Below are 25,688 nucleotides of genomic sequence, written 5' to 3'. Positions count from 1 at the left end.
AACGTTTTGGTATTAACTAACTCTTTTAACCATGTAAAACATTTTTTTAAAGAGGGAAAAGACACCCACAAAAAATTCTATTCCATGAAACCTATTTCATTTACTTCTAGGGAAAAATATGAGGCTATATATGCGAGATTCAATGCTAGAGACTGAGGGTCGTAAGATGTGTGAGACTATGCCTAAGAAAATAAAACAATATAAAACATTTCTTCTGTAAAAAGTATGCATTTTATGTAAATACAGAAAGCACTCCATTCCTGCATGTATTTTAAGGTTTATTTCTTTACACAGTAAAAGTTACAGTACAGAAATTGAAACACACTTGGTATGAGTCCAGAGTTCTCTAAAAAGAAATTGTAGTCTACTCAGTATTCTAAATATCCTGTCTTTTCTTCATGTTTAATATTTAAAATGCTAAACAAAGATTAATTCAGAATAGACAATCACAATTAAGGATGTTTTGTTTAAGCTCTTTTTGAAAGCATACTTTTTTTTTAAAAAAAGACTTTATCTTTGGAAAGAACTTTTTTTAAAATAAAAGATGAGCTATTGAATGATACACATGTGATAGGTGAGCAAGTACCTTTCTAATTATATACAACTATTTCTAAGCCAACATAATCTCAAATTGACCATTTCCTCTTATAAGATGAAAACTGAAAAATGCTTTAGAGGCAAATAGCCTAGCAATATAGCTCAAATCTGTCCAACCAGAAGTTAAATGCAACATGGCAGTAAAAGACAGCCTCAAGCAATTTCACATTTATAAATGACCTACTTATGACAAGATACATTAATTTCAATAAACAGGCTATAGTATTATCTACCACTGTATACAGTAATTTTAAATTAGAGTAAAAGAGGAAGGAAAAGACAGTAATTCTGCAACACTAATATTCTGAGATTTGGTCCTTATATAACCAAGGATTATGTCTTTACTTATTTATTGACTAATATCTATGAGAAACAGAAATCTGATAGTTTTAATGGCTTTATGCTCTTCTACCCAGACTTCAAACCTCTTATGTATCCTCTTGAACCATCTGTTTAGTGTTGGTGCTTAACAACTACATGTGCTCATGTTTTTGATAATGCCATTCTAATTTAAAGCTAGTTGTATACAGGGCTTTTAAAACATTTTTTGAGATATTTTATATTATGAAACATATAACTGCATAGTATTTACATGTCCCCTCAAAACATTTTGAAATAAGTAGTTATTTGCATATCTGACTTCAAATGTACATATACCAATATAATAGCTTTATGAAAAATTATTAACTGGGTAAATATCATCACATTTAGGGTTATCCAAGTAGTAACATATCAGGGGAATAAGTGGTTTTAAAAAAAGTATCCCTTCACCTTAGTAGTATCTCCCCCTTCTCACAAGCTCAATCATTGTGCATGATGGCCAACAGGCCAACAATAAAACCTAATATTAATATATAATCTTTTAAATATCTACAAAATATTTTCATATATGTTAACTAATTTGATCTTCATAATGACTGCATAGTCATTCTTGGAGAGGTATGTGCTACATAATTACCACATAGACATTATGGACACAGCCCAACCCCCTTCTGTACATTCTCATAATTTAAGATACATAATTTAAGATTCGAAAGTTGAAGAAATATCTGACATTTTCTAGTTAGCCCAAGATTGAGCTAGCAGTACAGCATGATATTCACTGATTTAACAGTGAATAAACAGAACTAATGATTTGATTTAAAAATTGCAAATGGGGGCTTCCCTGGTGGCGCAGTGGTTGAGAGTCCGCCTGCCGTTGCAGGGGACACGGGGTTCGTGCCCCGGTCCAGGAAGATCCCACATGCTGCGGAGCGGCTGGGCCCATGAGCCATGGCCGCTGAGCCTGCACGTCCGGAGCCTGTGCTCTGCAACGGGAGAGGCCACAACACTGAGAGGCCCGCGTACCGCAAAAAAAAAAAAAAAAAAAATGCAAATGGACACAAATAGAATAAAAATCCAATACACTTAACTCTGGTTTTATCTGAATTGGATAAAATGACTAAAGATCTACCCTTTACTTCTTAGAATGAGCCAACATGAGCCCTTCAAAAATTACTCTAGCAGTTTTCTAACTTTTCGGTCTGAAGACCTCTTTCACTCATTTTTTAAAAAGATTTTTTTGATGTGGACCATTTTTAAAGTCTTTATTGAATTTGTTACAATACTGCTTCTGTTTTATGTTTTGTTTTTATTTGGCCGCGAGCATATGGGATCTTTACCCCCTGACCAGGGATCAAACCCGCACCCCCTGCATTGGAAGGCAAAGTCTTAACCACTGGACCGCCAGGCAAGTCCCCTGAAGACCTCTTTTTCACTCTTAGAAATTACTGATAACTCTAAGGAGCTTTTATTTATGTGAGTTACATCTATCTATATTTACTATATTAGAAATTAAAATTAAGCAGTAAAAAATAATTTATTAGTCCATATAAAAATAACAAACTCATATGTTAACATAAAGAGCATTTTTATGGTAAGTAGCTATCTTTTTCAAAAACAGTAAAAATTTTAGAGGGGAGTGTCATTCTTTCATAACTTAGTAAATCTCAAATCTCTTTAATGTTTGGCTTAATAAAAGACATCTGAATTCTTAAATCTGTTTCTACATTCAATGTGTTGTGATACATTATTTTGTCTAAGTATATGAAAAAAGTTGACTTTACATAAACATGCAATCAGAAAAAGGAAGAGTATTTTAATAGCTTTTTCAGATGATTATTGATATTCTTCTTTGATACTACCAAAATTCAGTGAAGTGGTATTTTTTTAAAGGTTGGACGAAATCTGTAATCCGAAGCCCTTATCAATGAACTTTTCTTCCTGTTATACATTAAAATCCATTGGTTTAGCTGGCATGTTGAATGGATCTTTTACATACGCATGATTTCTTATCAAGCATCGGTCATTTTAAAAATTGGTTCATTGAGGGGCTTCCCTGGTGGCGCAGTGGTTGAGAGTCCGCCTGTCGATGCAGGGGACACGGGTTCGTGCCCCGGTCCTGCCGATGCAGGGGACACGGGTTTGTGCCCCGGTCCGGGAAGATCCCACATACCGCGGAGCGGCTGGGCCCGTGAGCCACGGCTGCTGAGCCTGCGCGTCCAGAGCCTGTGCTCCGGCACGGGAGACGCCACAACAGTGAGAGGCCCGCGTACCGCAAAAAAAAAAAAAAAAAAAAAAAAATTTGTTCATTGAGTTATACGATCTTCCAAATGCTGCACATTTTATTATTCAATATTTTAAAATTACATTGATTTTTATCACCTCCAGTCTCATTAGAAAAGTCTTTAAATATTGAGAAGCTACCAAGCTCATGGTTTCTATAATTCAATTTTATCACTGACATAGTATCAGTTATTTTCCTTGAAGTGATAGGCTCACTTTATTCATTTTTGAAAAGGTGCCGAATACTCAAGCCTGAATAACTATGGTTTGTCTGTTAGTCATTCTTTCGAGTAAAAACAGTGTTCCAGGGCTTCGCTGGTGGCGCAGTGGTTAAGAATCCGCCTGCCAGTGCAGGGGACATGGGTTTAGGGCACACGGGTTTGAGCCCTGGTCCAGGAAGATCCCACATGCTGCAGAGCAGCTAAGCCCGTGCGCCACAACTACTGAGCCTGTGCTCTAGACGTGCTCCGCAACAAGAGAAGACACCGCAATGAGAAGCCCGCACACTGCAATGAAGAGTAGCACCTGCTTGCCACAACTAGAGAAAGCCCACGCACAGCAACTACTGAAGCCCACGCGCCTAGAGCCCGTGCTCCGCAACAAGAGAAGCCACCGCAGTGAGAAGCCCTCACACCACAATGAAGAGTAGCTCCCGCTTGCCACAACTAGAGAAAGCCCACGCACAGCAACAAAGACCCAACACAGCAAAATAAATAAAAATAAAATAATTAAAAAAAAAAAACAGTGCTCCACAAAACAGAGACTTGTTCGGCCTTGCAACTCAAAAAATCATGAGTACTTTTTCTTGAGATAATCATTATATTCCATTAGTCAACAGAAGTGTTTTATGCATACTTCCCATTTTTTCCTACAGAATGTAAAAAAGACACGTATAGGGGGGCTTCCCTGGCGGTCCAGTGGTTAAGACTCTGCGCTCCCAATGCAGGGGGTGCGCGTTTGATCCCTGGTTGGGAAACTAGGATCCTGCATGCCACGTGGAGCCGCCTTAAAAAAAAAAAAAAAAAAAAAAGACACGTACAGTACTCAAGGGTCAAGATTCAATAACTTTTACTGCTTCATCAAGGGCACTTTAAAGTGAAGCTGGATTTCTTTTTAACCACAACTGTGAAGAATACAATGACTACCAGCACAACTTCGTACTACTCCTTGATTCATGCTAAGATGTCAGCAGTTTTACCCACCTTTGCTTTCATACCATCATTGCTTTTGCAACACAGGCAAGAAAGGCAAATGACATCTTAATATTATTATAAAAATAATTTTGACTTGACAGAGAACCAGATAGACCCCCAGGTGTCTGCTGATCCCACTTTGAGAACCACTGTATTAGGCAAATCAACTCCTGTTCTTGATTACAGAAACCAGAGGACTTAGTATTATGCTTATCAGTGCCTTCATAAAATAACAGAATCTTCATTTATTCAGTGGTCAACTACATGGCCAGTCACTGAAACAAAAATTGTTTATATAGCACCAACGAGCATCACTGATTGGTGACGGAACCTTCACCCACTGCCCTTAAGCCTTAAGAAAGGGTCACAGAGGCCTTCCCTGGTGGCGCAGTGGTTGAGAGTCCGCCTGCCGATGCAGGGGACATGGGTTCGTGCCCCGGTCCGGGAAGATCCCACATGCCGCGGAGGGCCTGAACCCGTGAGCCATGGCCGCTGGGCCTGCGCGTCCGGAGCCTGTGCTCCGCAATGGGAGAGGCCACAATAGTGAGAGGCCCGCGTACCGCAAAAATAAATAAATAAATAAATAAAGGGTCACAGAAGTTTGTTTAAATCAGTATCCTAGGGCAGTATATGCTCCAGATCCAGTCAGTCCTAGAGACTCAAGAAATCTCAAACTCAGCTGATATGTAGTTAGGTATTTTCCTTGATCAGTGACAGACTTATTAACCAGTATGGCTTTCACTCCCACACTATTGATTCACTAAAGATACTTAACCTTAACCCTCCTAGGGTAATTTAAATAGTTCACTTGATTAATTATCAGTGACAGGTATCATTGTCATTTTTGAGAAGCAATAAAGCCCTCTAAAATGAGGGAAAACTTTAAAAAGTATTTTCCAACGTACAATCTCTTCTAATTAATGAACTAAAATACATAATCATAGAATCTTACCTGAAGTAAAAAGTTTTAAAATTTGATAAGAAAATACTTTTTCATCATCAGTTCTTCTAATATTTAAAAAAAAAAAAACCCCATTACTCTAAGGGTAACTCTAAGAATATGAATTCTATAAAGAGCAGAATTCTATTCAACAATATTGGTTTAATATGCCTTTTTCAGGACACCATAAAAGTGATCCAAAAGGATCACAAGCTAACTTCATTATAAGCCCACCAATTAAAAGCAAAATAATAGATGCCTATTTAAAAGGCACTGGTAATGACAGACAGAAATGAAAGAAAAAATACAGTAAAAAGAAGTAAAAAAAAAATACAGTAAAAAGAAGTAAAACAGAAGAGAAAAAATAGCCACATGTAAAACATGTGTAGTATTGAAAAAGATGTGATCAACTGAAAACCAGGTTAGAAGAAACACACACAAATAGGGAGGTAAGGAATGATTAATAGGCAAGATGGTCTACAAATGGCCCAGGAGGAATAAACTGTTTTGAGGACATCCAATATAATAAAATGGGTCACTAGTTTTTAATAGAGGAACAGATGACCTAAGATTTTAGAATAGGTTAAAAGTGACTGGGAACAGCAAAGTTCATGAATAATGGGATGTTCAAAAGAAAAATGTGCAATACTCAATAAATAATGAGCTTAATTTCTCTATAAATTTAAGAATTTAATTTTTTAAATAGAATTAAAAACAAACAAACAAAAAAAACTCTGGAGAACTACGCAAAGAAGACCAGAGTAGATAACTCTGCAACAGCCTATGTCTTCAGAATAATGTGCAAAACAGAGTAATTATATGAATATTCTCAGATAACAGAAAAATTTGAAGACAGCACTATCTAAACTCTGAAACACTGTTTTAACCTCTATTAGCACAGACAAAACTTTAAATCCTCACAATTAACAGAAGTATGCCATAATGAGCGCTAAATTCTAAACAGTTAAAATGCAATATGGGAGTTCCCTGGCAGTCCAGTGGTTAGGACTCAGCGCTTTCACTGCCAAGGTCCTAGGTTCAATCCCTGGGGGAGGAACTAAGATCCTGCAAGCCGTGCAGCACGGCCAAAAAGAAAAAGCAACTTAATTTTCAGAGAATTGTTAAATCTCCTACATAAGCTATATCCCATAAATGTGGACTTTAAAGCATTCCAAAAGCCCAAAAGAACTGTAATAACACATCCTAAAACTATTTTACTAAATAAATTCATAGATGAAATATGCATTAACTAATAGTAATGAGAATTTAAACAAGAGCACAAACACACAGCAATTGAAATGTTTCTCATACAAAATTAGGCATCACTGTCAAAACACATGACTATCTTATACATTTAAATGTTTTAGTTGCAAGTTATGGAAAAAAAAAGAAATTAAATATCCTTATTTCTTCATGCAAAATAGTATCCAAACTTCACATCACTTTTCCTATAAGTATATAATTTTAAGTATAGCCTGTCTACTCAGCTTTAACCTTGGCATCATCTTTCATTCTTCCTTTTCACACACTATACCTAGAATTCCATCAATTCTTTTGCAGTAGTTCTTGAATTTGCTCCTCCAATCATACAGCTCACCCTGATCTAGGATCTCAACACCAAAAGCATAAATGACATCCATTACTAACCATCTATCTTCCTTACCACCTGTTCATCAAGCACTGATAGAATGATTCCATTGATTCACTGGTATAATTCTCAGTACTTACAATACTGCAAATATTGGGTTGGCCAAAAAGTTTGTTCGGGTTTTTCCATAACATTTTATGAAAACCCAAACGAACTTTTTGGCCAACCCAATAGTATATTCTCAATAAATAGAATAAACAATACTCATACTCCATACTCAACCTATTCTGCAAACTAATGCCAAAGTTACTTTCCTAAAATAAAACCTTTAATCCTCTAATAAGGAATTTTAAATGGCTCTCCAATGCCTGCCATATGCAGCCTAATTTATACTACCTGTAGTTAATTTTCAGGTTTCCCATAAGCTAGCCTACTCTGGTTCTCCAACGTGGATCCTCTACTAAGGCTAGTCCCCTCACCATCTCCCAAATAATAAATATACCTAATATGCTTTTTCCTCAAGCTGCTTCCCTAGCTTAAAACACCCTCCTCTCATCTATGGCAACCAAGTCCAATCATTCTACAAGGTTTGAATCAAATCTAGCTTCCTCCCTATTTAGGCTTCCCTGATTATCCATAACCCTCGAAGCTAAACCAAACTTCTAACTAACTTATAAACAGTAGGGTTCCCTAATCTACACCTGCTAATACACACACACACATACACACTCACTGAAAAGAAACATGTAAAAACTCACACAAATTAAAGAAAGAAAGAAAAAAGCTAATAACCAGAGATTTATTTTCCAATACATGCTTGGGCTCATTCACCATTCACTATAGATTCATCTTGGTCAGTTATATACATTCAATACCTAACACAAATACTTAAGTTTAAAACAACAAAATGAGATACTGAAGATTATGAATCATAACATGTATATTCTATTCACAGAGGTAGAAATATATCAATAGCTTAATTCATTTACAAAGATTTTAAACAAACAGTTGGAGAAAATTAAATTAGCCTTCAATTATGAGTAAACCACACTCCATTTTCACTGAACATTCAAATTAACTAGGATTTTATTGTGGTTTACCCTTTCTTAACCAGTCTCGGCAAAAATGGATTGGAGTATTACGTCCACTGGTCTTTCTCCACTTCTCATCCTCCACAACTTTGTAATAATCCAGGTCTTAATCAAGGACTAAGACTCAACACCTAAAACTAAACCATCATCCTTGGTCCTTTATCACCCAAGGGAAAGGAAACAGTCATGTTGTCAATGGTAATGTGAAGTTCAAAAATTTTTTTCTAGCTGTCACTAGGAAAGTATGTTACATTAAGAATACATCATTTTAAAAAATTTCCTGAAAAACTATTGAGATATTTCACAAAGTTTCATTTTTAATACACAGATTATACTAATAAAAGTTCCAATTACTGGTCTTCTTTCCCTACTATTATTTTTTTCTTTAATTATAACATTGTTAAAATGAGCTATTTATTGCTCAGCTTTCTATTTTAATTCAAAGTACTTATGTCTATCTCTAGTGGTAATCAAGAGATCATAGCTTGGGACTTCCCTGGTGGCGCAGTGGATAAGAATCTGCCTGCCAATGCAGGGGACATGGCTTCGATCCCTGGTCCAGAAAGATCCCACATGCCGTGGAGCAACTAACCCCATGCACCAAAACTACTGAGCCTATGGTCTAGAGACTGCAAGCCACAACTACTGAGCCTGCATGCCACAACTACTGAAGCCCGGACACCTAGAGCCCATGCTCCACAACAAGAGAAGCCACCACAAGGAGAAGCCCACACACCGCAATGAAGAGTAGCCCCCCACTCGCCACAACTAGAGAAAGTCCGCGTGCAGCAATAAAGACCCAACACAGCCAAAAATAAAAAAATAAATAAAATTAAACCTTTACAAAAGGAGAGATCATAGCTTCATAAAGAATAAGGAAATAAGTTCCTTCTCAACCTTAGTTATCTTCACTCTATTCCATTTTATCCACCCATTACCATGGTCTAACTGTGGCCCTAAATCACCATTCAGAATTGCAACCTCCAAAATCTCAAATTCTGAAAGTGCCCTCTGACCTCAACATCCCATACCACTCTGTCTCACTTCTTCACTCCTTCTAAACCTACTCTTCCTTCATTATTGCAAACTCTACTCTATCAGCCTCCCCCAGTGACACTCGCTTTCCTCCTCACTTTAATGCTCACACTCTATTCGTTTCAACTATCCCACCTGAAAATGTTCCCATCCCACATTTATAATACATATCAATCCCCAATTTTGAATAAACGTCACAGATCTTCTTGTCAGTTTCTGAGTGCTAAGCATCCCTGGTAAGTTATTCAACCATGCTGACTGAATGTGTGGTTTCCAAACCTCAACCCTCAACCATCAACCCTCATGATAATACTTGTGCTCATCTTTTTTTTTTTTTTTTTGCGGTATGTGGGCCTCTCACTGTTGCGGCCTCTCCCATTGCAGAGCACAGGCTCCGGATGCGCAGGCTCAGCGGCCATGACTCACGGGCCCAGCCGCTCCGCGGCATGTGGGATCTTCCCAGACCGGGGCACGAACCCGTGTCCCCTGCATTGGCAGGCGGACTCTCAACCACTGCGCCACCAGGGAAGCCCTTGTGCTCATCTTTTAACTGACTCCCTTTGTGATTTCCTCCCAGCAGCCTTGTGAAACTGTTTACTTTCCTCAAACCTCCAGCCTTTTAATGTTGCAGTTTCCTAGGATATGTCATTGGCCCTCTTGTGTATTTTTTTTGACATCTATATCATTAGTTTCTATTACAAACTTAAAAGCTAATTCCCATATCTCTAAACCTTTCTCCTCTAAGCACCAGACCTATGTATATCCACCTGCCCAAAAGATATTTCTCACTGCTCACCAGACATTCCAAAATAAACTCAAAATTATTTTCTACATTTCCCCTCCCCTCAACTTTTCATAATGCCTTACTTAAAAAGGCACTACCATCCATTCTTCACCCAAGTAAAAAACTTGATAATCATCTTAGACACACCACTCTCTTGTGCTCCATACCAAACTTGGTAACCAAGTCCCACCACGTCAGCATTCTCTCTCTTCCACATCCTTTCTACATCAGTATGGTCTCTATCTCTGTTCTGGACCTCATCAGCACCAACATCAGTCCTTCTAAAATGCAAATGCTATCTGTTTCAATTCCTCCAATGTTCTGTAGCCTATATTACTGTTTTTCAAGCTGAAGTAAAGTAGTGAGTGACACCTTTTAAAGAAACGAATTATCAAGAATCTCTGAGGATCTGTCCATAGACATCCTAAGAGTCAAAGACCCCTGTTTGAAAAAATGGCTTAAGAAACTAATCTTAGTCTATGAAAAAAAAATCTTTCAATTGTGAATTATCACTGCAAAAGAAATTTATTTTTTTTAACATCTTTATTGGGGTATAATTGTTTTACAATGGTGCGTTAGTTTCTGCTTTATAACAAAGTTAATCAGTTATACATATACATATGTTCCCATATGTCTTCCCTCTTGCGTCTCCCTCCCTCCCACCCTTCCTATCCCACCCCTCCAGGCTGTCACAAAGCACCGAGCCAATATCCCTGTGCCATGTGGCTGCTTCCCACTAGCTATCTACCTTACTACGTCTGTTAGTGTGTATATGTCCATGACTCTCTCTCGCCCTGTCACAGCTCACCCTTCCCCCTCCCCATAACCTCAAGTCCGTTCTCTAGGAGGTCTGCGTCTTTATTCCTGCCTTACCCCTAGGTTCTTCATGACATTTTTTTTTCTTAAATTCCATATATATGTGTTAGCATACGGTATTTGTCTTTCTCTTTCTGACTTACTTCACTCTGTATGACAGACTCTAGGTCTATCCACCTCATTACAAATAGTTCAATTTCGTTTCTTTTTATGGCTGAGTAATATTCCATTGTATATATGTGCCACATCTTCTTTATCCATTCATCCGATGATGGGCACTTAGGTTGTTTCCATCTCCAGGCTATTGTAAATAGAGCTGCAATGAACATTTTGGTACATGACTCTTTTTGAATTTTGGTTTTCTCAGGGTATATGCCCAGTAGTGGGATTGCTGGGTCATATGGTAGTTCTATTTGTAGTTTTTTAAGGAACCTCCATACTGTTCTCCATAGTGGCTGAACCAATTCACATTCCCACCAGCAGTGCAAGAGTGTTCCCTTTTCTCCACACCCTCTCCAGCATTTATTGTTTCTAGATTTTTTGATGATGGCCATTCTGACTGGTGTGAGATGATATCTCATTGTAGTTTTGATTTTCATTTCTCTAATGATTAATGATGTTGAGCATTCTTTCATGTGTTTGTTGGCAGTCTGTATATCTTCTTTGGAGAAATGTCTATTATTACCCCTTGAAGAAGAATTTAAATTACTGACATGAAAACACAAACATTAAAATTCCTGGGGACTTCCCTGGTGGGAGGGACTTCCCTGGTGGCGCAGTGGTTAAGAATCCGCCTGCCAATGCAAGGGACGTGGGTTCGATCCCTGGTCCGGGAAGATCCCACATGCTGTGGAGTAACTAAGCCTGTGCGCCACAACTACTGAGGCTGCGCTCTAGAGCCCGCCAGCCACAACTATTGAAGCCCGTGCACCTAGAGCCCGTGCTCTGTAACAAGAGGAGTCACTGCAAAGAGAAGCCCGTGCACCACAACAAAGAGTAGCCCCCGCTTGCCACAACTAGAGAAAGCCTGTGTGCAGCAACAAAGACCCAACACAGCCAAAAATAAAAAATATTTTTAAAATATAAATTCCTAAAGACTCCCAAGAACACCTGTGGATCCAATTAAAGAAACACTAGTTAAGATGGTTAATTTTATATGTTAACTTGGCTGGACCACAGTGCCCAGATATTTGGTCAAATGTTATTCTGGATGTTCTGTGAAGGTGTTTTCTGGACAAGATTAACATTTAAATCAACGAATTTTAAGTAAACTGGATTACCCTCCATAATGTGGATGGGCCTTATCCAACCATTTGAAGGCCTTAATGGAACAAAGACTGACCTTCTGCTAGAAAATTGCGTTTGAACTCAGTGCATTTTTTCCGAGTTCACGCAGGCCCACTCCATTAGATTTTGGACTAAGCCTCCACAATCTCATGAGCCAATTCTTTAAAATAAATCTAACTCTCTCTGTCTCTCCCTCTCTACACACACACACACACACACACATCTTGTTGGTTCTGTTTCCCTGGAGAGGACCTGAATGAATGTACATCTCCACAGGGAAAAACTCAATCTTCCAACATGGTATCTTAAGGACAGCTTCCCGCTCTCCACCTCCTCAAATTCATTTCCCATGTGCAAAAAGCATACAATCTCTGCTTTGGCCATATAAGATATCCTACAGTTCCCCGATTCCTCCATTTTTATTCACATTTTCATGCTTCTTTTCATGCTATTTTCTTTACTTAAAATGCCCTTCCTCCTACTCCCACTATATGTGACTCCTATTCACCTGATTACTCCTACTCAACTTTCATGTCCCAATTCAAATGTTTTCTCCTCCAAGAAGCCTTTCCACCATGTAAATAATCACCTCTCTCTTTGTGCCAACACTGTACCAAGAACATAATTCCACTACATAGCACATATGTCACACTGCAATTTGTTTACAAGCTTGTCTCCCTTACTAGTGGGCAAAGACCATGTCTTACTCGGCATCACATCCCCAGCACCTAGCAGACAGTTTGTCATATAGACTTTGTTGTGTAGTAAGCACTCAGAAACTATTAAATGAATGAACTGATCTTTGAATGAGCCATCCCTTCATCCTTCTCACTAAGTACTGTATCTATAGGTCCTGGCAAAAGAGATCTCTGCCCTGAGCCCCACTGTGGCCTTCCTCAGGATATGCCCCTCACTACTGGGCAAGAAGTCCATGGAAACAAGAGGACATACCCATACACTCCCCCTTCTTGATGACACTCCATTTACTGGAACTATGGAATTTCTTGTTTAAATATCTCTAACCCAATTTCAGGACCTGCGCAGGCCTCTTTCCCAGATCTGTCCTTGGGATGGACTGCTACAGATGTGTACATCCTTGGGCTAAGGAGCAGCTGTTTGGAGTAGGGAGTACAAGAGCCTGGACCTCAGGCATGCATGCAAGATGTCCACAGGCATGCACAGAGGACCTCTTTGTGGTGCCAGACAGAGCCAGGGATGGGGACAGGAGGTTGGGATCCACTTCTTCTGATACAAAACTGTGACTTTATGAATTCTAAATTCCACAAATTCTTTATTTGAATTTTAACTGTAAGGCTGTGGACAAAAATCTCAATATGTTGAACATCATCAAGAAAGTTACAGGAAACCAAACTGAAGGCTCTGTATATTCTAATACCATACAAAACCACGGACTATGACGTTGTTCTTACCACCTCACCTCAGCAAGACATAACATAGGTGGGGAAAAGATCCAATGAAGGTAATTAAAATAAATAAGGGGACAGAGGGAAAACAAAAGAAAGAAGGAGAAATAGAAGACAAACTAAAATGGAAAACAAACTAAATTCTACAATACTAAAACTAGAGAGTATCCTCAGAATTTTGAAAATTAATAAAATTATAAAACATCTTCATTCATTCCTTTGACATTTACTGAAAACTTATGACGTACCAAATCTATGCTAGGTACTGGTGATACATGCCAGACACTATTCTAAGTGCTGGTGATCCATAACATAAAATCTCTAGCCTCCAAATGTTAACGCTCTAGTAATAATACCACTTTAACAATTTAGTAAAGGTAGATAAGGGATCACAGGGGAGAGAGCAATTAACTCTGCCAAGGGACTTCACAGGGTATTAAAGGATGAGGAAGAATTTGCTAGGCAAAAAAAGGGGAAAGGGCAGTCTAAGGGAAAATAATTATTTTAATAGAAGTAAAAGATATCAACAGCTAACATTTATTGAGCACTTGCTATATGCTAAGCATTGTGCACAAATCATTCTATTTGATTCTTATAATAACCCTGTGATTCTCTTTTTATCCTATTTATAAATGAGAAAATTGAGAAGTGAGATGATACCAATAGGGATCATACAAAACCAAGCTGTGAAAGATCATGACTTGTTTGAGGAAACATAAATATCAATAGGTAGGTATGGTATAGCACAGGATAATAATAATGACAAAAACCAGCACTGGGGATACAGTGGTCAACAAAACAGAAAACAGATACTTTTCCTGCCTTAGTAGAGATTATGTCTACTCCAGGAAGGAAACATTATCTCCCATCTTAGAGAGGTAGGAACTGAGATTTAGAGATGACAAGTCAATTGTTTAAGGTCACACACCGTGTGTGTGTGTGTGTGTGTGTGTGTGTGTGTGTGTGTGAGAGAGAGAGAGAGAGAGAGAGAGAGAGAGAGAGAGAGAGAGAATGAAACCAACTCCATCTAATTCAAAGGCCAAATTCACTCCACTTTACCACACAGCCTCTCTATTATTCATTCATTCAAGGTAAGTGTATCAAGAACCTACTGTGTGTCAAGCACTGTGTTTGGAACAGAGAGATAAAACATAAAGTCCTTGGCTTCAAGAAATTCACAGGTTAGTCAGTAGAGTCTAGCTAACCAAGAACTGCTATTACCAAGGTATATATAAGGTCCTATAGAAGCACAAGGAGGAGTACTATGCCTAGGATGAGCCAGGGAACGGCAACGAAGTTAAAGAAAGCAATAGTAAGAAGGTGAAAGACTGTTCTAAGGAAGGGAAGAGGGTCTAGAAAGGCACTGAGACATATGAGAACACAGCTTGTCTTTGGGAACTCTAAGTTTGCTCAATATTAGGCTATGCACTGAGGATTGGTACCATGCAAAGATGAAAATAGAGAATTAGGGAGAAGCCAGACCTCAAAGGAGTCTAGACACTCAAGTAATGAGTTTACTCTGAGGGCAGAAGAAAGCTACTGAGCCATCTTAAAGGTAGGAGTGACATGATAAAATCTGTCTTTTAAAAAATTTCACGTGATCACAGATGAGGAGACAACCTGAAGGGGGGCAAGCCAAAGGTAAGAAAATCAGTCAGGGGCTACTGCATTAATCTCAAAGTCAGGGACACATCTGAGAAATATTTGGGAGATAAATCACAAAACCTGGTAGTAAGACAGCAACTCTGATTACATCATGAGTATGTTATTAAAGAAGCAAAACGGACTTTCCTGGCAGTCCAGTGATTAAGACTCTGGGCTTGCAATGCAGAGGGCGCAGATTCGATCCCTGGCTGGGGATCTAAGGTCCCACATAACGCGTGGCATGGCAAAAAAAAAAAGCGAAACAAAACTAAACAAAAATTGTATGAGAGGGCTTCCCTGGTAGTGCAGTGGTTGAGAGTCCGCCTGCCGATGCAGGGGACACGGGTTCCTGCCCCGGTCTGGGAGGATCCCACATGCCGCGGAGCGGCTGGTCCCGTGAGCCATGGCCGCTGAGCCTGCGTGTCCGGAGCCTGTGCTCCGCAACGGAAGAGGCCACGACGGTGAGAGGCCCGCATACCGCAAAAAAAAAAAAAAAAAAAAAAAAAAAAATTTTATGAGAGAGACCATACCAAAATTCAGAGTTAATGCCATACCTGGTAAGACAACTTATATATTTTATAAGTCACTTTGGGGTTATTATAGTCATAAAGTTAGCACAATCTATTTTTGAATCTTAAGTACTGATAGAATGAAGGAAGATTTCTCAGTCAACTTCCTCTATTAAATGGCTCCTTTGGGTACACTTTATGAAGCTGTTTCTCAGGAAACACTTAAGCAGAAGTTGGATGACCATGTGTCATATAAGAATGATTTTCATAGATGATTTCTAAAGTACCTTCAAATTCAAGATTCTAAAAGAAGAAATGCCATAACAAGTATATCACAATTACTACATTATTCAAGTAGAGATTTCTGTAGCTATCTAATGGGGTTGAATCATAGAAAGTAATTCCAAATATTGTTCTGATACTATTAACAATTTTTCCGTACTTAAAACTATAACATATCCATATTTTCAACTGCTTAGGTAATATGACTAGGATTATGAAATCAACTACAATGTCACAAATTCCTTAAAAATTCATAGCAAGTAATATTCTACATTGGTTGCAAAACTGCATGACATCTCAAACAGGAAAATGATTATTTCCACTTCACTGTCACCAAGCCCTATGTCTGATAGCTAGCACTGCGGAAAAAAGATTTCGTTTGGTTGAAGTAGGAAAATGCCCTGCAGCATGCAGAAGAGCTGGCCCATCTCTAAATAGCTTCCTCTTCCCATTAGTTAAAGAGAACTGATGCCATGTCACAAGCTCTTACAGAGATTCTTTGATTCAGGAGCTACTCAATGAAATCCAGGATTCATCTCTGAATACACTGAATCCCAAATCAGTGAACAGACTCTGAAATTATAAGGCAGAGTCATAAACTGGCACGAAGAAGTCAGCTCTTTACTTTCAAATTCTAGGTCAAAAATACCAAATCCAGAGTCACTGAACTAACCAATATTCTTACTCTTAAAAAACTCTTTAGATGAAAAAAAAATTCTATCATAAGGCTCCTAAACAAAATTCTAAATCTATATCTATATCTGAAAGCAGGAACACAAGGCTGGCAGGGCAAAAATGTAATTATAAGTATATAAACAGATTTCCACTTCTAGTCAACATGAAATAAAAGGAACCAAATTTACCCTCCTGCCTGAAACGACTGGGAAAAAAAAAAGACAAAACATATGAAGCGTTTTTCAAAACAGTGGTCATCAGGCAGCAAAGGACAGTAGATCCCTGATAAGGGGTAAACATACAAGATAAGTCCTACAATTGCCCCAGTTTATTGCCTTGAAAGAGTTTTCTAGGCCACAGAACAGGAATGGGGAACCTATGCAGAGCACACATAGTGGTCTCCCTGAGTTGAGGAGACAGAAAGTAGTATGGAGACAGCAAGGTGACTGTCATATACAAAGCAGAGTACCTAAGACAGAGCTGCTCAGAAAGATCCAGAGATCTACACAGGGTATCCCTCAAGTCTTCAGCTGAGTACTTATAAGTATATACGTGTGAGGAAACTACACACGGACAGTGAAAGAACCACCAAAAAGGATTACAGGGACACCACCCAGAGCTCACACAGGTCCAGTAATAGTTCCTGTTCCCACCAGCCAGAGTACTCAGAAGGGTTCTGCCTCAGCAGTGCAACAAAGCAAAGTGGTACTGCCTAACACAACTTAAAAGCAAGATCTGAAAAGATCACTGTTTCCAAGTAACAACTGCATTCCAGAACAAAGCTCAAGAATATTTTTAATGGGAAACAAAAATATCCTGCACCCAACAGCACAGTAAATTTTCAAATGTCTGGCATCTAATCAAAAATTACCAGGTATGAAAAAGCAAGAAAACACAATCCATAATGAGGAAAAATATCAATCAAAACCAATCAAGAAATGGCACAGACAGTATTAGTAAACATGAACTTTAAGCCAGTTATTATTGTATTCTACATGTTCAAGAAGCTACAGAAAAGACAAAGCATGAAATCTATACACAGGGAAGATATAAAAAAGACTGAATTTTTAGAGATGAAACTACAGTACCTGAAATGAAAAATACACTGGATGGGATTAACAGCAGATTAAACATTACAGAAAAAAAGATTAATGAATTTAGCAAGATTATCCAAAGTGAAACAGAGAAAAAAAGACTGAAAAAAAAAATTGAATGGTATATCAGTGAACATCGAGCAGCCTGATATACATATAATTGGACTTCCAAAAGGAGGAAAGGAGGCAAAGAAAGGATATATATTTAAAGAAATAATGGCCAAAATTTTTCCAAATTTGATAAAAACTACAAAACCACAGATCCAAGAAGCTCAATGAACTCCAAGCACAAGAAACATGAAGGAAAATACACATGCTGCATTTACAAATGGTTCTCGCTCACAAATTCTATAACCAAATGTAATCTAGAAATTACTCAGACTGAAGCTAACTTTTAGGTTAACTTACTGGGTACCATTTCAACTGACAATTTAATAGAGTATATTAAATCAAACATTAATTTGAGCAAAGTGCTTAATAGAAATCTTAATGATTTCAAAATTAGTAAAATGTAGCTTTTAAAACAATGTATTTTGTTGCCCTATTTGGTAAATAATTAGGTAATTTGTGTTGATCTTATTTTAGAAAGATAGTTTTTAAAAAGCTAAAACATACGTCTTCCTTTTTAAAATTTTCTTTTCTTTTAATTTATATAGGTCATTCAGAACAGAATTAGGACACTGAAAAAACTTTTAAAGAAACTGAGAGGTGGAATTGAAAACAGAAGCAGATTTGAGGTTTGGAATGGAGCTACTCCTCCCAAAAAAACAACCTGGCAACCACTATTTTGGGACACCATTACTTTCAAAATATAGACACATATATATTTTAAGTATAAAGCTGTACCCAAAGTGGAAACAAGCTGAAGTGTCTGTTTTTAGCACCTTGGCTAACAATTTAGGATTCAAAAAATCTAAGTGTTTTTTGGAAAAAGAATCATTCAAATAAAAACCATTAAAGGGGAAAACTAAAGTAATGTATTTTCCTATTTTTGTGAGCACACTGTTTTTTTAGGGTTCAGCATACAAACTCACAATCTTCTGTCCAAAAACAAACAAGAAAAGAGACATAGGGGGAACAAGTTCTGAGTATCTACTGTAATGGCTACCCTTCCTGTCATTTGTGTTCCCTAAAATAGAAGTCAGTTTAATTATTCTACCATTTTGCTTGGGAAATAGTGGGATATTTCAAAGATTAAAGATAGTTCCATGGGAGAGCAGCCCAAAATATATTTATTATTCCTGGAAATAATTAATGTCTACATTCCCTTTTCCTTCTTTAAGAAAAAAAATATACATACACATTCAGATAACATATATTTCTTTGGGTGCCTACACAAAACACTTCTGGAAAACATGTAGTAGTATAATACTTCCCTGTAGGATCAACACATACATGAAAAACAGCACAAAAATCTCTTTGAGCATATAAACTACGAGTCTCTTTGAGTACACAGACTGTTAAGTTTACCAGTGGAACAGTTATTTATGGATTTGACTTATACCTTCTTTTAAGTAGAAAAATCTAAAAAGAAAACTAATACCAAAAAAAATACTGAACTGATCATTTACATGTTAGGTTATTAGTCTATTAACAGTAGATTTATTCTCTGGTAACAATTATTTATTAATAATGTACTAAATTCCCAAACATATAAAACATAAGAATGTCTTAAAATTGAAAGTTCCAAACTACTCTTGTAATCAGTTTGTATTCAAGACAAATAAGGCTAAACACACATTATTTTAAGCACAACTGTAATATTCACTACACTGATGTGCTGAGAATGCACATATACTACAATAACTATGATAAAAATGGAGCTTTGATTTCACTGATCCAGCTACCAATGATTTCGATATTCAATTGCCACCTCAAAATCACTTTCCTACTTAATTTAAACCCAATATCATGAACATAAAAGACAAAGATTTGCCTACTAAATCATTAGCCAGTTGTCACCAAGATTTCAACCACCTGCATTTCAAAACTAGCTCTAAGAATACCTTAAAATGATTCCCCAAATATTAATCTACTAATTCACACAATAAATCACCTAATCAGACTTTAGTTATTATATGCATTTAAAGTACTTCCTACAGCAACAGTCCTCACCAATCAGAACTGTTGTTTGAAATTCTTTCCTCTGAAATCTGTTATTACTTCACCAGTTTCAAATTTTGAGCCATTTATTTTTAGACACAAAGGTTAATAAGAAACATTTCTGCACCAAATGCACATAACTTCACAGTAAAGCCTTTTTCTCCCTTAGGAAACTATTGTAATTTCCCTCTTCATTTTACAAAATTATCAGAGGATACAATGTGGTTTGGATTTCAGCATTGAAGAAAATAAGTGACAATACATGATTTGCAGAATGAAAAATTAAAGTTTCACAATTTTAACACGTATAATTACTGGCTTGTGATAAATGGGCTGATAAATGTAAGATTATCACTCCTTTCAAGGTCCAATTCTTAAACCACCTGAATTTTTCTCGCCAAAAAACTAAATTAGGATCTTAAAACATAAAGCCTCTAAGTTCACAGTATGCAAGTTAAAAAAAAAAAAAAAAGTTGCCTAGAAAGAAAAAAAAAAGAACACTTACATTTGGAGCATGACTTGGTTCAAGAACACCCCATCCACCAAAGCCACATATTCATCCAGGTTGGTCCCATTTCCTGCAGCCAGAGGTCCAAACGTTTTAACCTAGAACAGAATGATGATCATCACGACACGAACGCCCACCTCCATCTCTGCAGCCACAAATAATGCAGCAAAATATACAATAAATAACACCCCACTTACCCAAGTGACCAAGGGGCTGGTCATGAACTGCTCCAGAAGGGGAGTAAAAATCTCGTTCTCCATTTTACAGAGAATGTACTTGAAAAAAGGAACTACCACAAAAATAACCCTAGGGAATTGGTCACTAAACGTTGAAGAAGTAAGTAGAAATCAATGAAAGTCCATTTTGGCACGGGAAGAAAATCCCATCGTGGAGGGGAGAAAAACTCTCCCTCCTCAAAAAACACCCCAGAGGGAAACGAGCCGAAATCCCGAGAAGTGGCTTCGACAGCAGCCACGAGCAGCAGCCTGCCCTGGAAATGTCTGTACCGGGCGAGGAGGGGCAGAGAAAAGGCATCTGGAGGAGGAGGAGGAAGGGAGAAGGGGTTGGAGCAGCAAGACAAAAAGCCCGTCAAGGTTGCCCAGCTCCTGGAGGAGCCAGACCAGCGAGGCTGCCCCCAATGAATTAATCCCCCCGTGGGCTAAATGAAACCCCACGTTAGATACCACGTTAAGGGTTGCGAGCGGCCGTCAGGCTTTACCTCCGCGTTCCGCTCCACACGTTCCACCCACCAAAGTGGGCATGGAGCCGCTTTGACCCGCGGAGCCTCCCCTGCCCGCAGCCCCTCACCAACGACAGGCAGGGCTCGCCCCTTCCCACCGACCGCACACCATCCCTCCGTCGACCCCAAGCCTCGCCGCCTGCCCCCTTCCCCTCCCAGGGGGTGGGGGCTTGAATGTGTGTCCCTAACCCCCCAGTTTCCCAAGCCCCGCCAGCCTTTTCAGTGCGCCTCAGGGAAGCCCTGGCACAAAATCACCGCCGCGTTACAGCCTCCTTCTCCGCCCTCTCTGGAGGAGCCAGAGTAACGGCCTCAGAACCGCATTTCCGCATCACACCCCGCTCCCCGCCGCCCAACCAGCGCCTCCAGCCCGCCGTCAAAGGGGCGCGCTGCTCCCTCCGCGCCCATATCCTTCCGCCGACTCCCCGCCCCTCCCGCGCCGCAGCCTCTGGATTGTGGGAGAAGAAAACCGCTGCATGAGCGCGCTCCCCAGCGCGCGCGCCCCCGGGCCGGCCCCGCCGCCGCCCAGATCTTGGCGGTGGGCGAGGCGTGGACGCGCGCTCCCTGCGGCTGCTTCGGTGGCCCGCGACTCGCTCGCGCCCCGGACTATTGCCAGGGCCTGGGGGGCGGGGATAGGGAAAGGAGAGGAAGGGGTCTGTTGCTCCCTTGCTCATGCCTAATTATGGTTTACTTCCTCCCCGAGTGCCTTCTTTGATGTGTGAAGGAAAGGGAACGAAATCCCTCTCCTTTAAACATGAGGGATGCAGACAGCCTTTTTCGGACAGTTTGATTTGATCTGTTGAGCGTGCTTTCGCCAGCAAAACGGAGTAGGAAAACTCACTGCAGTAAATAGCAAAGGAGGGACTTGGGCCGCAAACTCGCTTGTTTGTTTGTTTTCCTTTTTGTCTTCCTCTCCTTTAAAAAATCCAGTCCATGAAAGCATGCATGTTCTGCAAAGTTGCAAGTGAATGTAGTAGGATTTTAAATAACCAAAGCCGTCTTTCAACTTGTTGGTGTTCCCTAACTGGAGCAAACGTGATTCAGACATTGTTGTTTGACTATTTGGTGATTGAAAAAAATCCAAACAAAATCAAGAGCTACTAAGAGGAAACATTTGGAAGTCATCCAAGTTGGGTGACAAATAAACAGATTACATATTTGTTATAAATCTCAATGCTGTGCACGACTAGAACCATCAAAGTAATTTTAACAGTTCCCCAGCAAAATCAAATGTTACTCCTCCTCATTTTGAAGGAAAATAAAAACCTTTTCCCTGGGACAGAATGACATGCAAAACAAATTTTTTTTGAGAAAATATAGTATTATAGTTTTACAATGTGTGCTTACATTTACATCTACTTTGAGTACTTATATTTTAAATTAGCAGTAGAACTGTTTTTGTCAGACTTACTTGGTGGCACAGTGGTTAAGAATCCACCCGCCAGTGCGGGGGACACAGGTTCGAGCTCTGGTCCGGGAAGATCCCACATGCCGCAGAGCAACTAAGCCCGTGTGCCATAACTACTGAGCCTGCGCTCTAGAGCCTGTGAGCCACAACTTCTGAGCCTGCTTGTCACGACTACTGAAGCCCACACGCCTAGAGCCCATGCTCCGCAACAAGAGAAGCCACGGCAATGAGAACCCCATGCACTGCAGTGAAGAGTAACCCCCGCTCGCCACATTTAGAGATAGTCCTCATGCAGCAACAAAGACCCAAAGCAGCCAAAAATAACAAAAAAATGTTTTTATCATAGCACTGAATTAAGAACAGCACAATTTCTTAATTAGGTTGTTAAGAGCCTGGGTTCTAGAATCTTCTGCGGGATTCAAATCCAGGCTCTGATACTTACCAGCTGTGTGAGCCTAGGCAAGTCCGTCAACCTCTCTGCACTTCACTTTCTTCATGTGTAAAGCAGAGTTAAATTAATAGAGTTAAATTAAATGGCAACCTATAGTAAGTGCTTTATAAATGTTATCGGTGTTGTTTTCATCATTATTCCCCTCAAATTAAGAATCTTGAGGAAAAAACTTGAAATGTAACCTCTCTTACTTTGGTTGCAGCAGAAGGACTCTTGCTTTGGAGAACACAGAAATCATCTTAATTAAAATTAGGATGCATTCATGTGGCACTTTGCTAGGTGGTATACAGAGTAGAATCTTGTATTGCCCTGGCCAGTACACAAGCCTTGGGTCATCTTGGTTGCTAGCAATTTTTTCCTTCTGCTCTTGATGACTCTTTCTTAATCACAATCCTTTATTTGGAAACATGGACAAAGAGTGAACAGGCACCAAGAAGGAAGCATTGCTTTCAGGAACAGCCCAATGCCTGACATGTCCACTTTTCTTTGTAATCCCTCAGAAGCTTCGCTAAACAACATGGAAGTGTTCATTGCCTATAACGTGATTTATCTTAAGACAGACCAACCTGCTTCATTCATAAATGAAAAACCCATAAAGTTTAACACCAACTATAAGTTAAGGGCATTTTGGACAGTAATGGCTGAGGGGTTAGCACAGGAGTTGTATAAAATACATTGTTTATCCTCTTTACATTTAGTAGCTAGACCTCACAGAAATCTGGATTCCCCTTTAGAACCAGATGGCCCCAGATGCTTCCTGGTCTATCTTTAGGTTTTACATGTGCACGCGCACGCGCGCGCGCGCACACACACACACACACACACACACACACACACATACTCAACAAAGAAACATGAGGAGTTAATTGTAAAAACAGGAAGCTTTAGACCAGACTGAGGTCTGGAGTAACTTATTTGAAAAACTACCAATTCACAATTCTCTAGTTTAATAGCAGCCTTAGAAATGCTTCATAATATCTCAAGAGTACAATCAGGAAACTTCTCTGTCTGGCAAAAGAGGATTGTACATTATGCACAATTTAATGGTCTTTGAATTGCAACATCCTGTAAGATTAAATCCAAAAGTTTCTTCCTATCCTCCTTTCACTTAGGAAGAGATTTCTCAAGATTTCTTCAAGGTACTTTTGTTTTGTGCTTTGTAATTATTTGTCCTGAATTCATCCCTTCTTAGAATGTTAAATTCCCCAGGAAGGGACTTTGGAAAAATCATACCCAACTGGTAAGGGTCTAAATTATTACCTCTACTCTCTTCTATTCAGAAATTAAATGGTTGAAATGGACCATGATCCCACTTAGGAATCACTAGAGAAAAATTCTCTCTGTGTATTATAATTGAGGCTTCCCCTGCAGGTTACACATACATAACACTACCCATATACCAAAAGCACCCATGTTTACCTCCATCTTGATTTACACTATAGGAAGTGGTAAACTCACCCTGAACCAGGCTCCTTGGTGACAAATATTTGCAAAGCTAATCACATCCATAAGCTAGTATAATAAAAATAACATAAATACAGCCGCAGAATGGCACTGTTGTTTATAATAGCCAAAAATAGAAACAACCTAAATGTTCATCAACTGATAATTTAATAAATTAAATGTGGTGTATCTATACAATGGAATATTATTTGGCAATAAAAAAATGAAGTGCTGACACATGCTACAACATGGATGAACCTTGAAAAACATGCTAAGTTAAAGAAGCCTATCACAAAGGACCACATATTGTATGATTCCATTTATATGAAATGTCCAGAAGAAACAAACCTATAGAGACAGAAAGTAAATTAGTTTTAGTCTAGGTCTGGGGAGGTTGGGAGGAAATGAGATCCATGGTTTAGGGGTGTGGGTTTCTTTTTCTTTTCCATTTTATTTCTTTTGGGTTTCTTTTTGAGAAAATGAAAATATTCTAAATTTGATTGTGGTGATGGATGCACAATTCTGTGAATGTACTAAAAATCATTGAACTGGGCATCGAAAATGGCTGAATTGTCAATTATTTTTCAAAAAAAGAATGGCATCTTTGCTTTATGAATATTTACAAAGAAATGCTGCACCATCAAGAAATCCAATCTCTCACAGACTTTTTTCTTTCTACAAATTTATTTATTTTACTTATTCACTCTTGGCTGCGTTGGGTCTTCATTGCTGCATGCAGGCTTTCTCTAGTTGCAGTGAGCGGGGGCCACTCTTCATTGCGGTGCACCTGTTTCTCATTGAGGTGCGCGTGCTTCTCAATGAGGTGGCTTCTCTTGTTGAGGAGCAGGGCTCTAGGCGTGCCGGCTTCAGTAGTTGTGGCACGTGGGCTCAGTAGTTGTGGCTCACGGGCTCTAGAGCGCAGGCTTAGTTGCTCCGCGGCATGTGGGATCTTCCCGAACCAGGGATTGAACCTGTGTCCCCTGCATTGGCAGGTGGACTCTTAACTGCTGCGCCACCGGGGAAGTCCCTCTTGTAGACTTTTCAAAAGGGTCTCTTCCGGGAACTGTTCTAGTTAACTAATGACCTAGAGGAAGCATTAGCTGGAGATTACCACTTGCCAGTGAATTTGAAGAACCAGAAAGACACTGAGGTCATAAAATACATGGCTTTAAAGACAGATTTTTCCCAAGTCCATACGATTTTTTTCTCAGGGAAAAGCACAGAGGAATACATAAATATCATGTAATCTTTTGTTTCTCAGACAGCATATGATGATATGTCTTCAATACCCAAAATGTTTTTCATTTGTTATTATTTTTATGGAAATCTTGCAGAAAGGTGTCATAATTGTCTAAGCTTTATTGAACAGAAATTGATGTTTTATTAAAGAAATATGTCATTACAACGGATATAAAAGATTGTCTTATGCTTTTAACATAATGATATATTCAGAGGCTCTTGAGAAGTGTAAGGGTG

General features: G+C 39.0%; 1 protein-coding gene across 11 annotated transcripts in view; it reads right to left on the bottom strand.

Moving 5' to 3' along the window:
* The window catches only part of CCDC88A (coiled-coil domain containing 88A), a 195,642-nt gene that overhangs the window by 107,481 nt on the left and 62,473 nt on the right, over positions 1–25,688 (bottom strand). For 3 of the 11 annotated variants that reach the window (XM_033838524.2, XM_033838525.2, XM_033838526.2), the window contains exons 1-2: positions 20,372–21,236; positions 20,172–20,272 (exon numbers count right to left, since the gene is read on the bottom strand). In XM_033838524.2, the coding sequence (XP_033694415.1) occupies positions 20,172–20,272; positions 20,372–20,434 (164 nt within the window). In that variant the 5' untranslated portion in view covers positions 20,435–21,236. Of the gene's footprint in view, positions 1–20,171; positions 20,273–20,371; positions 21,237–25,688 lie in introns of those variants that run through there. The other 8 variants (XM_019942965.3, XM_073791646.1, XM_019942966.3 and 5 more) reach the window with 5 other exon arrangements.

The sequence above is a fragment of the Tursiops truncatus genome, chromosome 14, assembly GCF_011762595.2.
Source record: "Tursiops truncatus isolate mTurTru1 chromosome 14, mTurTru1.mat.Y, whole genome shotgun sequence".
In the NCBI taxonomy this organism is placed as follows: Eukaryota; Metazoa; Chordata; class Mammalia; order Artiodactyla; family Delphinidae; genus Tursiops; species Tursiops truncatus.
The sequence above is the reverse complement of the archived record's forward strand: the minus strand, read 5'-3'. Positions and strand labels throughout refer to the sequence as shown.